Source organism: Fusarium fujikuroi, chromosome FFUJ_chr01 (assembly GCF_900079805.1).
Source record: "Fusarium fujikuroi IMI 58289 draft genome, chromosome FFUJ_chr01".
Classification (NCBI taxonomy): Eukaryota; Fungi; Ascomycota; class Sordariomycetes; order Hypocreales; family Nectriaceae; genus Fusarium; species Fusarium fujikuroi.
Window position 1 is genome coordinate 5,381,398 of NC_036622.1, and position 16,558 is coordinate 5,397,955.

The window sequence follows — 16,558 nt, forward strand, 5'->3', positions numbered from 1 at the left end:
TAGAGTAGTAGTAGTAGACGTAACGAACGTAAACGGTAACGGTAAGGTACGGAAGGGAAGGTAAGTAAAGGAAAGTAAGAAGAAGTAACGTAACGAAGAACGAAGAACGAAGAAGAAGAAGAAGAAGAAGAAGAAGAAGAAGAAGAAGAAGAAGAAGAAGAAGAAGAAGAAGAAGAAGAAGAAGAAAAAAAAATTAACAAAAAAAAGACAACAAAAACAAGAAAGAATGAATTGGTGTTCCTCCAGAGATATCGACCAACTTAGCCTGCTTATCTGCACCTTTGCGCCACCGCGGGAACCGCGAAAAAGAGGGGTGAAGTTTAGTGAGGGAGGGAGGGAGGGAGTGAGTGAGTGGTTCTGGAAAAAAAGCAAATCAGCTTCTATTCTTTGCATCGACTCGATGCCCTAAGATGGAAGAGAGATGGTGGCAGTTTCAAGCAACAGGGGACGACGTTGTTGTGAGCTAGACAGGAGAACCACCACCACCACCAACACAACTTTACCTCAGTTTACCTCGACTCACCTTACCCCATTCATCCTTTTACTCAACTCTGCTCTCCAACTCACTAGGCTGGACCCCACACAGACCCTGGCGGTCATGGGCGGATCACCTTCCATCCGAACACATAGACTCGCGGTCATGGGCTGAGCGCGAGACGCCGAGACTTTTGGGGCTGACTGATATGGCATTGTCACTCTTGTCTTGTCTTGACTGATCAAGAACAAGGTCAGGGCATGTTTACATTGAAACAAGTCATCGCCATGGTAGCTCGTTCGTCGCCTTGGGCTTGGCATTATCATCTCGAAGGGGGGGGGTTACAGCAGAACAGAAACGCCCGCATGATGGCACTCGGTGAACAATGTCGCATTGTGCTTTTGTCGTCTCTGCTACTGCCAGGAGTATTCTTACTGCGACTTTTAGGTCGCAGCGGCGCATAAAAAAGGGTACTCAAAATAGAAGGAGATTTGGACTCGGTTCTGATTTCGTTTATTAGGCATTGCTTCCTTTCCTTTTTTCCTTGTTCTTTTTTTTTTTTTTGGGTGGCTTATCCGTTTTGATTAGACGATACGCTCCATCTTTTGCTCCCCGAGGACCGACAAAGATGCATCATTTCCCTTGTTATTTTGGCTGCTTGCTTGTTTGGCTAAGCGGGCGATCACTGGGGTTGACGAGCGAAACGTCTTCTCCCAAAGCGTGTTAATGTCTTTATTATTTATTCATTATCATAATTAGCTAGTTAACCCCCCCATCTTGTATGTATCAATCATGCTACTTACAAGCGCCTATTTTTCATGCCGCTTCCGGCACCAATACCTAGAGCATCCCTTGCAACCGCCTTTGTTGCTACGTGCCAACCTGAATGCCAGCCAAGTCTTTGACTTGTATTGTCGTCAAATCCTTTATTCATTCAGTCTTCTCTTTGTCAAAGAACATGGCTGGCATGAGTGCCTTACAGTAAAGGCAGAGAGATGGAATTTGGAGGAGCGTTGCGTACTACTCATACCGACATTGGCATCTGTAGATCTGCGAAAATGACAATACAAAACAATACAATACAACTCTAAACTCAGCAGATGTTTTGGTGTGATCTCCACTGTAAATGTTGTCAAGACTTGGCCCTGCGGCTTGTACCATTCACGTTTACCATCTTGGACGATGAAGCTGGTCGGGCAGTGGTATTGGCATCTGCATGGGCAGCAGCAAATCGAATTCACTGCTAGTAGCAGAAGTAGAAGAAGTTGTGTCCGTCTCCCCGCTCGACCCTGTTTTTCATTGCCCTGGCCTGGCTTCAGCTTTTTCCTAGTGGGAGTGGGGAATAAGCAAGGTTCATAAGGCCCCCATTGTCGAGCTCGGTAGAAGAACTATAATTGGTTACCAACTGTCTGGTAACGAAGCTGAGCCAACAGGAAATGATCCGGCTGCCCCTCCATCTTCCTTTCTCTTCATCCTAGTCCCCTGTCAAATTTTGTCGTCTCATTCGCACTTGAGCTGCACTATTCTCATCATGGAGGAAGGGCCGGGGGCTGTCGGCTACGTTGTAAGGGTTGTCATGATCGCCAGGAGCTCAGACGCCAGCATCACCTTAGGAAGTTTAACTAACGAGTGTCTGAGCCGCTGCGCGGGGTGTGCGTATCCCTGAAGAGGGAACAATTAGAGAGCGACGGAGATTGAGAGGGAATAATCTCAATCCTAGTAGCCTCATCGCACAAGCGCCTCAGATCTGACAGCGAGTGGGATAACGAGATGTCGAATCTCCACTTCACTCCTGGTCTGGGATAAGCATGAATCATGCAGCGATCCCAAGATTCAGTTCACACCGTAGAGATCAACTGAACTGAACACAAAACCAAGTGCTTATCGGTGTCCGGGCCGGTAAGCATCTTTGTCAGAACCGCCCTGCGCAGGCCGTTGCTCTGCACTCCCCGCTGCCATTCACACTTCCTTCACAATGCTTGAAACACGGCGAGGAAACACTGTAGAAAACAAGTGCAACGTCTGCCGAGTATTATTAGATCTGAGCTGGGCTGGACTGCACATCAACGTCAGCCACACTCTCAACAGCCAAGCGTTTAGCACCAAGACGTTGATTCGGGGTCTGTAACAATAGGCGAGAGAGCGACCCCAAATCCTTCTCTATCTTGCCAAGCCTCATCTTGTGTCTTACATGATCGCCCGTCTCTTGCTTCCGGCTTTTCTTTTTTCTCCCCAACATCCTTGTAGTCGCCCCAGGGTCCCCTTGCCGGCTCCTAGCCTTTGCCAGTGGAACCAGTTTCATAGCCAGTTCTTCAGCTGAATTTAGCCATGGATGAATGGATGGGTGGATGAGTAGCTGGCTGGTGGTGTGGGGTCTTAGATTTTAAACCCAAGCAACATGGCGATGAGACTTTTTGTCGATTGCGGGCTCATATCTCAGGCGAGGTTCAAAAAACCCCCCATTGCTGCAATAGACATCAAGAACCCACAGCCTCTCGTCTTTTCTCGGCCTTTGCATTAAGCTTGACGATAGCGACCGCTGGCATTGCATCACTCATCACGTATGGGCGTTTCGCCAACTCTGACAGCTCAGCTGCGTCAACCACCAACCAGGAACGGGCCGGGCATGGTCGTTTGGTGAGAGAGAGCTAGTATTTCTGGTCAAGCCCGTGCTGTCGTCGTCTCCATCAACTAGACCCTTCGGAAGCCCTGACTTGCTTCCACGTGTAGCCTCGTATCAAAACTCGAATAGGTAAGAAAAAGCAAAACGCCCCTGCGTTTCTTACGTATGCCGATATGCTTCAACGTTTATAGAGAGGGCGCTAATCACAAGTTAGCTTTGGAGCCAGAAATGACAATAGGAACATGGCGTTCTGCACCAACTATGGCTGGCGATGAAAGGACTAGCGGGGCTGGGCATACACGCTCTAGTGTCATGGTGTCTTCTGCAGCTTCACTAGTGCTTCAATAGAAGAGAAGAAAATCACCGCCGTGGCATTTCCCTGGCCTTCCTCACAGACCCCAGCCGATGCAATACAGGTTGAGACAAGGACATCCCGGGTGGAGGAGAATTGTCCTCTAAACTTAGTATGCGTGTGTGCATTTTTGTTGGCCCTGAAGCCTCGTCCATTGTATTTAAGCTTGTTATTGTCAAGCCATGGCTTGGTTCGTCCTTATAGCCAAAAGCGGTATCAGGCCTGTACTGTACTGCACTGTACTGTACGTAGTCATATTTGAATTGGCTGAGCCGGTTCACACTGTACTCCAACATCTCACAGCGGACTTGAGAGTTCGAGCAGGATCCTGTCAGAGTTCGCGATCTGCTGGCACACAACACCACATCTCTGTGGTGCAGTCGGCGAGGAGCAGTTGTGCCCACACCTACTCAGACTTCTTGGGATGTTCTGTAAGCTCTCAGACTGAGCATGAGATAGATATTCAATCCTCATAATCATCTGCAACGCACCTTGACCCTCTGAGGCGATCTTGTTCCAAAAAAGAGCAAAGCGCGGTCGTTTGCGGCCTGAAAAGCCAACAACGATGCATACCGGCAGTATCTCGAGTTCAAGATGGTGGTCGCATAACTCTGCAGTCCTAATTAGTCCAGAAAGCTAATGTCACCAATCGTCGACTATGCCAACTACTCAAAGTTCAAGTTGTTTGACCTTCACTTTTTCAGTTTTGGACTTAATTGCTCTGTCCACGAACTGCTCTCAAGTCCCTAACAAGAGAAGAGCAGCGAATCGCAGGCCTTGAATGACACTGAATTGGCTATTGTCTGAAGGCAGCAAAGACCAGAAATACAAGTGTCGCAGTGGAACGATGGGCAAAATCGCTGCAAACGACCTAGACACCAAGAGTGTGCTGTGACTTGCTTCACACCAATGTGACTGGGGAACCTGGTTCGTCAAGGATATGATCCTAGCCGGCTAATCGTCAATCTTGGTTCCGTTGTGCCATGCTCTAGTCTGTAGATACCACCCAGTTTGATCGAGTCACATCAATTGGCGGTCGGACGCGTTTTCCCCAACCCGGTACCTGGTACGATACATTAAGCATTTGTAGCCACCTGATCCACTATCGAGATAATTTCGATCTGGGGAGATTTACTTTCCAGATCGCGACAACTATTCGAGCTGAGCCAACACCTTCAACTCATGTGCCCTGTCAAGCCATCGGGTGATGGTTTGATCGCAGGAAATAGGCGTTGAGCCCACTTTCGAAGCCAAAGGGAACAATTGTAGAGTCAAGGGATCGTTGGAGAATCATCCATTCTGACTCGAGACTCTCTGTTCGTTATGGTTATCTCTCTGAGCCGGAAGTATTCCGAGTAAACCTGCCCTTAAGTGTAGCTATCGCGATTGCAACGGCAGCTAGGGTAGTAATGGCTTATCCTGAAGGCACGGTCTGCTTGTAGAAGTGTCAGTGACCTGTCATCCGATCAGCCCTGCTGATATTATAGCTAGCTTGTCACAGCTTATCCATCATTGAGATCATCAAAGCTGTCCTTTCCTCCTTTCACTTTCTTCATAATATCAAGTAACACTTGATGCAAGGACCAGCATTTGATCTGTTGGCTTCAATGATCGGGGTGTGCATTGCTGATCCTTGTAAAAAGACCCTTGCTATAATGAATTTCGTAATGCCACACTGGCATGGTCTACGGAGCTCTCCACGTTCAGTATGTGTTCTGGTTGGTTGCGCCTAGGCACACTCCTAGAGGCGTTTCTTGGCTACTGCGCTAGTCCATGAGCCTGAGTAGGAATCCACTGCCTCATCCACGAGCACCTCAAAGTGAGTGCCACAATCTCGTCTGTTTGATGCATTACCGTTATGTGCGACCACCGCGTGACAGATGGCGTATGTGCTCCCCATTACATCCGATGGTTTAGCGGAAGGATGCTGGAGATGACCCCCCTGCCGCAACACAATGTATTGATATCTCTCCAATGAGCTAGAGCCAACTCAACACATCACGACTGAACGTGGCAGTTTTTCAAGTGTGGTGTTCTGGAAGTTGAAGGGGTGTCTTCAGCGCCTTCCAGCCGTACACCATAGAGCGCCTCTTCAAGCCTCAATCATACGATTCTTGTGACTTTTCATGTTGACAATCGCTGCCTTGCAAGTGACCAGGGCCTCGTGCTTTCATATCAAGATTAACGATCTGGAAACAGCCAGACTCAGTCAATCTTTCGTTGGATAATATCAATTGTAGCATTGGGATAACCGTCGAAGTATGGGTAGACATGGTTAAAATCTCTCGATATCGGAGGTTGCGCTTGTTTCTTTCAGATATGCCTGTTTTGGTTATGAATAGGCATACCAGAAAGAAGCTCTTGAAATAGTTCAAATTCGACAAAAACGTCCAGAATATTATACCATATTCCAGCTGATGCATAAAGAGATGGTTTAGCTGTATGTAGGCGTAAGATTCCGCTTCAGCATAAAAACTCCAGATATTTGTGACATCAATGAATGCCAGATAAGTAGCAATGGCATGCGTGTAGATGGGGAATCAGCCGGGATAATCGATATAGAGACGATAGATAAGAGCGTGTATCATGGCTTCCGTTGGTTCCACTGAATCGGTCTCCCTCAGTGTTCACAGCATGAACTTGTGAGGTTGCATTGATGGCGTCCTGTGCGGCCGGATAGGCGCAGTGCATGCTCATGTTATACATGATTGGTAAGTGAAGGTTTTCAAACATGCATCTGCTGGTTACCGATCAATGTTGAATTGCACAAGATGTAGAACCTTGAACCAGATGCGCGAAGTGGTCTCCAGCGTCTGATGATGACACCTCCCCAGAATGAACCAGTATATAAAGGCACATGTCTTGCTATGTAGTACTTATCGCCCATTCATTTTGAGAAGATCGTATTGCCAATGCATCAATATTCGTTGATTCTTCGAGGAGATCTATGAATTGCCAGAACCGACATTGCATTGCCCACATGTATCGTACCGGAAGATGTTAATAGAAAATCGCCCAGCGTTTAAGGCTGCAGCTTCGAGAATAGGAAACACGAGATCAAAATCTTCGTTTCTTCTTAGCAGGACCAGCAGCAGCTTTCTTTTCAAGTTCCTTTTTTAGTTCCTGTCGCCTTCGGTCCGCTCGTTCCTGTGAGGTCTCCCTGAGCCTGGACTCTGCTGTAACCTCCTTGGTAGTGGTTCGACTCCTTCGATTGTCTTCGTTCGTCGTCTTCGTTACCTCATTTATGTTGTCCTTGCTTTTCCCGATGGCACCTAACTTCTTGGGATGGCGATGAGAAACTTCTGTCGTGCTAGGCTCGCCCACCTCCGCATCATGGATTACTGACTGTTCTTCAACTAGACGCTTTGTCTTGTTGCCTCCTATACGTCCAAGGCCGCTTCTATTTGCCGCTGGCCGTGCTGGTGATAAAATTGAAGGAGCTGATTTCTCAACTTCAGCAGTAGCTGGTTTATCATCACCCTCTGACTCGGATGCCGTCTCCGAATCATCGTGTTGTTGACTCGCAGACTTTTTCCGAGCCTGAGACTGTACCAGATTGGGGGAAAGGGGTGGAGTGGACTGCTTCTTTCCACCGAGTGCTCCTATTTTACGGACCAGTTTGTTCGATTTTCGTGTACCAGGATCTGGTGATACGCTGCCTGCCGAAGCTATGGATTCACCCTCTGTAGACGCATCATCAGCGAAGGGTGTTTTCGTAGCATGCGTTGATTTGCCCTGGGGCAGAAGGTGTGGAGGTGTAGACTGAACTTGGAAGTCATCGTCGTCTTGCTCAATTTGCGCTTTTTCGGAGTCTTGAGGAGTCGGAGATTTGTCCTTCGCAACAGCCGCTTTGTACTGAGGTGGATGTGCGACGGAGGATGCGCCCTTGAAATCTTGCCACCACTGGTCTAACCGAGGGGACTCAACGCTACTAATGATAGGCTCGAATTGTAGCCCTCCCTTCTCGAATACGCGTTGTACTAAGGACCCAGCGTCGTTCGGGCAGTCCTCTTCGTACGCAAGACCAGTCTTCCAGCGCCGATGGTCGAAAGGAGCAAGACCAGGCACTTTCTCCGCAGCCGCAGCTCTAGAGATCTTCTTCTTCCCAGACAAAGCATTAAAGACATGCTCCATACCTGTACCCACGGCTTGTAACTTATCCAGGAGCTTGTTGAGAACTGCGTCTTTGTTCCCCAGAGATCGAGTCAGAAAGTCGATTTCAACATCCTTTGCGTGGTGTGCCTGGATTAAAGGCAGCACAAGTTGCGTTGCGATGCTGGAGGGCGGCAGCTTCTTCAAATACATGGGCCACTTGAGCGGCTGTAATCCAGGTATTTCGTAGGTGATGTTCAAGACGAGGCCATCATCACCCGCATCAGACCGGGAATCGCGATCTAGACGAATGCTTGCCTCATTATGTCCTGGTTGAGAAGCATCCAGAGCGGTATTGAGGCAGACCAAGAGTTTAGCCATGTTATCGGGAGTATCACTAGGGTCGATACTAGTGTTCTCGTTCCAGCCTCTCATAAAGATTGCCTTACGATCAAGTGATTCAGACCACATATTGGCCATATCAGTTACGTGAATAGCATAGGCCGATGTGTCTGTATGGAAGGACACCAATATTACCGGGAAGTCGGGGGAAGGACCAAGAGGAAGGGTCCGCCATGAACTGGTCTGTATCATGATTGATGACGAAAACGACTTCAAGGTCGACCTGATAATCCCTAGCCACTAGTAGAAACAGTCGACAAGGATACCAGGAAAGTGCCTCAAGCAATTTCAAAGCCGTAACCTTCCCGTAAGGGGTGGGAAACAAATTCGAAAGTCTACCAGGGGGCTTCTGACCAACGTGGTAGATCTTGATGCTTCTAGGACAATCTATGTGAGACAAACCGGTGCTACACGACTTTGATCCACGGGACTGAGGCGAATGTTCTAGGACAAGGTGCCCGGGGATTTGCCACACAGGAACCAAGCCCGATGAGAAGTCACGACTTCTTTCGACCGACCGAGCTCGATAATAGCGTCTGGATGTGAAGTGGTACAAGCTCATATGAGCGGGTAGAGAGTCAGGAGAGGAGCCAGCTTAGGGAGTATGACCGTACCACAATCCACTGCCTAAGCGAAAGAAGCGATCGTTCCCCAATACCTGATTGAATGGTGGATTATGAGAGAACTTGTAAATCTTTTTGAGCGTCGTGATATTGATATTGTGGTGTTGATGAGGTTAAGGTCAATCGCGGTGACGAGTAAACGCGTGAGGTGTTACGCGCACAGGCATCCGTCGCCTACCGCTCCTGCCTGTAAGAGGAGGTACTCAGCCAATCACAAACTTGAAGAGTGCAGAAAACGAAGGCAGGTGCAACATCACAGTCCTGACGGGGCCTGGTTGTTGACTTCCTCCTGCCAATCAACATTGACGGTAAAGGTTACCTCTGACGAGTATTTGGGTCTGAAATAGGTGAATTCAAAACCCAACGTCAAGCACCATTTACCGGATTGAAGGCTGGACTTTAGCCAATCACAATACATAAAACTCACTTCACAGAGCGGTATTCACACACGTCGTATCAACACCCAAATCACTAAATAAAGTACAGCCAGTAAGACAATAAAACGCTATGCATTATCAACACCGCCAGCTCCTCCCGACACTCAAATTAAGAAGCACGGGCTTGAGAATGCTTCAGTCACCAGCAGCCAATCAGGGACCCGAAACATTCTCTAAACATCCGAGATCTATGGAGTATGAATCTCAGATCTGCTTGGTGTAAGCTTCGATCGCCAGGGACCATATGACGTACTTCAAATCGAGGCTCCATGCTTTTTAACAGCCACAATATCACTGCCGCGGCAGCAAAACACTGGCGAGTTTCAATTAAATTAATTTAAGGGAGGCCGGAAGTTTCATCATTTCTTAATCCATGGACAAACGGGACCGGATCTGTCAGTTTTTGTTGCCTTCCATATGTCACTTTTAAGACTTTGCATTCATGCATCACCACTAAGAGCCTTGCGATATTCTTTCATACGAAACCGCGTTCAACTGGCGAGAAGCACGACGATATTTCACCCCGCAAGATTCACCACAATGCCTCCCAAAAGAACCAAACGCGAGTCTTCATCGCCTCCGGTCAAAAAGGCAAAGACGTCCAAAACAAACGGTTCCAGCTCTTCAGATGCTTGGCGCCAACCTCATCACAAGGCTGGAGAAGCCGAAGAGAACGGGATCGCGATCCGGAAATTCTACCCTCCAGAAATGAGCAATGCGAGAGCTCGCGCCTACAACGACAATGAACTTCCGCGGCCAATCGAGGTACTCGTCAGTGCCCTCGAGGATACAGCACAGGAGCGGAAAAGCACCGACGTAAAGAAAGCCATCGTCCATTGGTTCAAAATGGACTTGCGGCTATCCGACAACAGAGCTTTGGCTCTGGCTAGTGACAAGGCAAAAGAAGCAGGAGTTCCTTTGATTGCTATGTATATCATCAGCCCACAAGACTATGAAGCTCACCTGAGATCACCAGTGCGTGTCGATTTCATGCTGCGAACTTTGGAAGTCATCAAACATGATCTTGCAAAGCTCGATATCCCATTGTACGTGGAGACAGTTGAAAAGAGGAAGCGGGTTCCCGACCGGATCTTGGAGCTCATGGACGAATGGGGCGCCAGCCATTTGTACGCCAATATGGAGTATGAAGTTGACGAATTGAGGCGCGAGGCCTCGATGATCAGAGACTTTGCAGAGAATGGCAAGGCATTCGAAGTCGTCCATGATACCTGCGTCGTCCCTCCAGGAGAACTCCACACCGGCGCTGGGAAGCAGTATGCAGTTTACACTCCATGGTATCGGTCATGGGTTGCTCACATTCATGAGAATCTTGATCTTTTGGAGTTGTATGACCCACCCCAGAAGAACCCTGGCAGTGCACGAAAGGACTTTGCGAAGCTCTTCGATGTTGAAATTCCGGACGCCCCCAAAAGCAAACAGCTTGATGGCGAAGAGAAGGAGCGATTGCGCTCACTTTGGCCATGCGGAGAGCACGAGGCGAAGAAGCGTCTGGACAAATTCTGTGAGGAGATGATCGGCAACTACCAGAAGAAGAGGAATATTCCAGCTGAGGCTGGGACTTCTTCCTTATCGGTACATCTGGCGTCTGGCACGATCAGCGCGAGAACGTGTGTACGGACCGCACGTGATAGAAACAAGACGAAGAAGTTGAACGGCGGTAACGAAGGTATCCAAACCTGGATCAGTGAGGTTGCTTGGCGAGACTTTTATAAGCATGTTTTGGTCCATTGGCCCTACGTCTGGTAAGGGAAGTATATGCAAGCATCTGGTAAAATAGACTAACTGGAGCAGCATGAACAAGCCTTTCAAGCCCGAATACTCTAATATCTCATGGTCATATGACGATGAACATTTTGCCGCTTGGTGTGAGGGAAGAACGGGCTTTCCCATCGTCGATGCGGCGATGCGACAGCTGAACCATTTGGGATACATGCACAACCGTTGTCGCATGATTGTCGCATGTTTTCTGGCAAAGGATCTCTTGCTAGACTGGTAAGCTACCCAAATTAAAGCATCAATGTTTGAGTTGCCTCTCTAACTTCTTCGCAGGCGAAAGGGCGAAAGGTATTTCATGGAACATCTTGTCGATGGTGACTTTGCTTCAAACAATGGTGGGTGGGGATTCAGCGCCAGTGTTGGTGTTGACCCTCAACCTTACTTCCGCATCTTCAACCCCTTGCTGCAGAGCGAGAAGTTTGACCCCGATGGCGATTATATCCGCAAATGGGTTCCTGAGCTAAAGGGTCTTGACAGCAAGGCTATCCACGATCCATACAATCGAGGCGCTGGACCCAAAGCCAAAAAGAACGGCTATCCTGCGCCAATTGTCACGCATAAGGAATGTCGGGATCGAGCGTTGGCAGCATACAAGGAGGGCCTTGCGAGTGGCGAGTGATGTAGTGTGTACACTCATACTCTCGACTAATAGTAATCGCCGGGTCATTTGGAAATGCATGAATTTAGTCGTTGTATAACATAGATGTTATAACACCCTAGGGGTCTGGTTTGTTTTCAAGAATTTCTATTGCCTACTATGGGCATCTAGTTCTGATATCATCGTAAAAGTCATTGACGCTTAATTCAATCAAATCCTAGTGACGTTGAGTTCATATGCCTAATACTCCACTTCCATGTTTCCTCTAAACTGAACCACCCGCCAGAAGATGAGCCTCAACGAAAGAGAAGAGCTTAGATCAGCCCGTTCTCTCGCGCTCAGGCTCGAAAATATCAGATTTAACATAGGAGCATCTTGATAGTCCCACTTTGGCTTGGGGGGACTGATGTGACATCTACATATCGAGCCCAAGCTTTGTGTGTGGGGGATAGAGGTTAGAGGACAGCACTCGGTCTACAGTCACACATAGGGCTAGGACAGTCACAAGTTGAAAAGTTCATGTTAGACCTGTATCTGTACCATAGCAAACAACTTGAGCGCTACGGCTTTTTCAAGGCCTAGTAAATCAATCTGCGGCACGGAGACTATCAAAGTAGCCCCAGAATCCTCGGAGTGATTTGACTTGAGAAGTCTGTCCGAGGAGACTTCGCCAGCCGTATGTCGGAGCATAACCAGTTCATCACATCTTCAAACACATATTCGGGATATCGTAATGTTGTCTCAAAATCGAGCCGAACGCCTCGAAGTGGATTTGCTAGATGCAGCCAACCCTAGTTTCTTTCACCCATTGCCTTCGTGCCCGGACCGAAAACCCTGTAGTCCATTCGTATCAGACTCCCATGTCGAGGAATCTCAGGACCAGTTGTCGAGTAACTTTTTTCCCACAGATTGAAATCCTTTATCGCTGTCCGCTCCAGACGCTCTTGAGGAGACCGTCGCGCTGGGCCAGTCGGTTGAGGGAGTCGTCGCTCTCGCCCATGGCTCGGACGAAACCGCAGAGGGCGTAGACGTGGTTCTCGCCCTGGATGGCACGGCCGTTCTCGTCAACCTTGGCGATGGAGATCTGGACAGAGCCGTGATCCTTGGCCTTGATGATGCGGTTGGTGGCGCTGCACTTGCGGGGGACGTAACTGGTGATGCCGTATCAGTATCATGAATTGTTCCTTCGCGCGGCCATATCGAAATGTCCTAATGGAAGTCTTACAGGTCCACAATCTCGCCGCGGTCGTTCTCCATTTTGGCTGGTTTGAAGAAGGTGGTTTTGGGTGATCTTGAGAGGTTGAGTCGACGAGAGGTAAGAAGGAAGATGAGTAGAGTAATTTCTCAATAATCTGTGATTGTGGGTGTGGAGCAAATCCCGGCCCTACCTTCCTTGAGTGGGGTGGGTCCCAATCACTCACGTGAACCATCATGTGACAGCGCGTACCAGATCGCGGGGCAGGGATTAGCGTCGACTCGGATTTTGGCGAACCCCTTGCGCCTGAAGGCGAACCACTTCTATGACTCGGACACCAAGATTAGGCGTTCTCAGATCATGACCCCGCCGTTGCTTATTTTCAACGTCTTTCAACCTCGACACCATTTTGCTACAAATATTGGGCCTGAGATGCGCTCTGCGCTCTCGGTCCATAACCTTTGGCTTGAGTGTCATGGTATCCTCTGATGTATTTGGGACTTCGCCACCAGGAGACACGAGACGTCAACCATTGCACGCTAATTCTTCATCCCCTGACCTCCCATCGCTTCGGGACGTTTTAACGACGAAAGCCAAATCCCAACCTTCGGCACACAATGGAAGCGGAGCAGAAGCACTCTCGAAGGATGGACCATCTGGTTTCGTTTCTGCTCGCCGCCTCTACCCAGCAACAGAATCGGCGCTAAACGCTGTTTCGACACCATCGACGGGATTGCCTTGGGCATTGTCCCATCCTGGTGGAGCCACAGGGCTCGCGGAAGATGCATCTGGAAACGGTGGATTTATTGCTGGGGACAATGAGCCACCAAAAGAACGAGAGGAACATATAGAGGTGATCAAAATCACGGGCAAGTCGACCAGAAAGCCTCGCCAACAAAAGGTGTCAAAACAAGCTGCACCTAAACGGGCTGCCAAGCCAAAGCCAACGACAAAGAAACAATCGAGCAAAGCAGCTAGCAAAGCCCATAGCCCTCCAGAGGATAATGATGATGACAAACAAAAGAAAGTCAAGGCTGCGAAGCCAAGGAAAAAAACCGGCACTATGAGTAACCACTTTCCACCACCAGAGGAGCCCAAGGATTTGGAAACGGCGAACCAGATTGATGTGAATGAGCCCCTTCATCTGGAACAAGCACCTGCACGGAGACTGGACTGGACCCCTCCAGCTCAAAAGACTATTGTCGATATCGATTCAGATTCATCTATTTTCAAAAAGTTAGGGTCCTCCGAGGTGGATCAGCAGCCTGTCTTCAAGAACCTTGTCGAGGGTTATTCTTGCATGGAGGGGCCTAACGAATCGACATCTCACAGCATAACGAATGCTTCGGACGAAGACTCCAGTTTCCTTAAGAAACGGAAGCGCATCGAACTTTTAGCGACAAAGGGGACCGATCCACCAGCTATGGCATCTGACAAGTCTCCAACGAAGAAGGCCCCCAAAAAGAAGAAGCCGAGGACCATTACGGAACTTGCAACGGCTGCATACAGAGTGCCTAGTCAGCCAGAAACTGAACCGCCAAATGCCTCTATTCTTAACCATTTCCCCACTACCAAGGAGGCTGGATCTCTGGCTGATGAGCAACCAAAGAATGCTAAGAGCAAAAGCACATCGCGGCGGAAGCCATCAAAAGCCCCTAAAAGGAAAGTGCCCCCCAAGCCCGTGCTGTTGTCGCCCAGTGCGGCTTTGGCCCAGGTTGCCAATCAGGACTTTGTCTTCGGCACCTCAAGCCAGCTTGCCAGAGAAGAATCTCCGACTGTCCTCAGGGACCTTCAAGCAGCCTTGAGACAGTCGAATCAGCACCACGACATAGATTTCGCCATACCTCTGAATAGTGATGCGATTGAATCACCGCAACAACGAAGTAACCTTTGGGATGCAGCTGCTCGTGATGTCGAAGGGGATCTTTTCGATGTCGAAGTAATCAATATTGCAGACGACACAGGACTCTCAGAGGCTGGTCATGTTTCAAACCCATTTGGATATCAATTGGGTGCAGACGATTCTGTTATTTGTCTCGAAAGCCGTGTCCGCGATGATAATTTTACACCTGCCAAGCCTTGTAACGATAAACCATCGCCTGATGAGGAGGGCCTGGTTGACTCCAGGGCTGGCTCCCCGTACTTTTCCGACAGTGAACTGTCAACAAGCACTGATATCCATTGCCCTCCGCTCGCACAAACGGAAGTTACCCAGGCAAATCAAATGACGACGGCAGAAGAACCTGAGAGCTTGCCCGAGCTCCCAGTACAACCACCTCGACCCAATTACGAAGCGTTCACAGACATTCGCCTGGCAAGAGAAATAAAAAGGTTTGGATTCAAACCCATCAAGCGGAGAAGTGCGATGATTGCACTACTCGACCAATGTTGGCAGAGTAAGACTCGCATGGGTCAGGCCAGCCTCCATACCATCACCAAGTTATCTTCACCCACCAAACCGACCAGGGCGACATCGCCGGCTACTACTAGTAGTCCAAAGAAACCTAGAGGCAGGCCGCGGAAGAACAGTATTAATGCCCCTGAGCCCCAAGAGCCGCCTCCGTCTGCTCAACCGCCTGAAACACCCAAGAGGCCTCGTGGCAGGCCGAGGAAAGACAGTTTGAGTTCGGTACCAGGCGCTGCCTCTCCAAGCAAGCCTAAATCAACGACGAAACCAAAGCGGGCAGCGGCATCACCTCGCCGCAAGAAGGCTACTGCTAAATCTGTCATTGAGATCCCTGACTCTGAAGATAACGAGAGCGACTTTGCTTCTTCGCCCGACACCAACGTTGAACATTTGTTTTCTTCCCCGCCACCATTGGATATGTCTCTTACAACTAACGATGGCACGCCACTCACATCCACTCAAAGCGATCAAGAGGTGCTCTTGTTTGATCACATCACCAATGCTGTTACATCTGCCCCACGTACTACTGACCCGCAAGAGCCATCCTGGCATGAAAAGATACTGATATACGATCCAATTGTTTTGGAAGATCTCGCAGCATGGCTCAATACGGGCGAGCTTAGTCGCGTGGGCTATGATGGAGAAGTCAATCCAAATGATGTCAAGAAATGGTGCGAATCAAAAAGCATATGCTGTCTGTGGCGGATCAGCCTGCGCGGCAAAGAACGGAAGCGATTTTGATACCATCGGATAGCGAGCATGGCGTTATTCTTCGACTTTTTCTGAATAACCGGCGTTGTTATCAGCATAGATTTGCATTTACTGGCATGGGTATTTTCAATACTTCACAGAGCGTTTGATACCGTTGTCTGGAGTTGTCGTGAAGAGGTGGGGTAGAAACCTGGATGAGACAGTGCTCACTATTTGACTAGACAAGAACGAGCTCAATGTTTATACGGCAACAATGATAAATACAATTTACCATAACGACGGGGCTGCCTTTCCAGGGCGCCAGTTCACATTTATACACTCTGATTCATTCGTCGCCGAGTGCGCCTGCGCGGGTATCAATTTCAATTCCTTCGAGATTCCCTTTGTTCATTTCTTGTTGCTTTGTGCCCCCTGCGTTCCCTGCCCTGCCCAGACGTCAGGCAGTTCCTTCGGGCCGTTCAGGTAGATTTCCATGGCCCTGCTCGTGTTAGCCTTCGAATGTCAAGCAGATCGGCGCCCCTTACACAGATTCAGACATGATGTCACTTGGTAATAAGGAAGGGCTTCTCAAGGATGATAAAGCTTATTGAGTACTGTCAGGCCTTTTATATCGAGTTACAAGCCCATGGGGTCAACTGTGTTATTGAGAGAATGATTCTAGGATCTTGGGATCGGTGGTGGCTAATTTATATTTCGAACTAGTGGCTTTGATCACGGCGGATTATCTTCTTTCGCTGCGACACAACATCTCCAGGATCCAGCATCGATAGTTCGATCATCAGCTACGCTACGGGACACCAATGATATCACACCACATCAGTTTTGCGGCTCTGCTGTACCCAGCTG

At 48.9% G+C, this 16,558-nt stretch overlaps 4 protein-coding genes; 2 read left to right on the plus strand and 2 right to left on the minus strand.

Moving 5' to 3' along the window:
- Positions 1-6,507: 6,507 nt before the first annotated feature.
- FFUJ_00437 (uncharacterized protein) lies at positions 6,508-8,136 on the minus strand (the record flags this gene model as incomplete). Its single annotated transcript, XM_023573294.1, has 1 exon — positions 6,508-8,136. One exon carries the CDS (start codon positions 8,134-8,136, stop codon positions 6,508-6,510), a length of 1,629 nt encoding a protein of 542 aa, XP_023425039.1.
- Positions 8,137-9,544: 1,408 nt separating this feature from the next.
- Positions 9,545-11,420, plus strand: FFUJ_00436 (probable deoxyribodipyrimidine photo-lyase PHR; the record flags this gene model as incomplete). XM_023573296.1 has 3 exons in its annotated part: positions 9,545-10,767; positions 10,817-11,017; positions 11,075-11,420. The coding sequence occupies 3 exons, from the start codon at positions 9,545-9,547 to the stop codon at positions 11,418-11,420; spliced, it is 1,770 nt and encodes a 589-aa protein (XP_023425040.1).
- An 898-nt stretch (positions 11,421-12,318) lies between these two features.
- Positions 12,319-12,656, minus strand: FFUJ_00435 (probable 40s ribosomal protein s21 (CRP-7); the record flags this gene model as incomplete). XM_023573297.1 has 2 exons in its annotated part: positions 12,319-12,550; positions 12,625-12,656. 2 exons carry the CDS (start codon positions 12,654-12,656, stop codon positions 12,319-12,321), a joined length of 264 nt encoding a protein of 87 aa, XP_023425041.1.
- Positions 12,657-13,069: 413 nt separating this feature from the next.
- On the plus strand, positions 13,070-15,742 carry FFUJ_00434 (uncharacterized protein; the record flags this gene model as incomplete). Its single annotated transcript, XM_023573298.1, has 1 exon — positions 13,070-15,742. One exon carries the CDS (start codon positions 13,070-13,072, stop codon positions 15,740-15,742), a length of 2,673 nt encoding a protein of 890 aa, XP_023425042.1.
- Between the last annotated feature and the right edge of the window lie 816 nt (positions 15,743-16,558).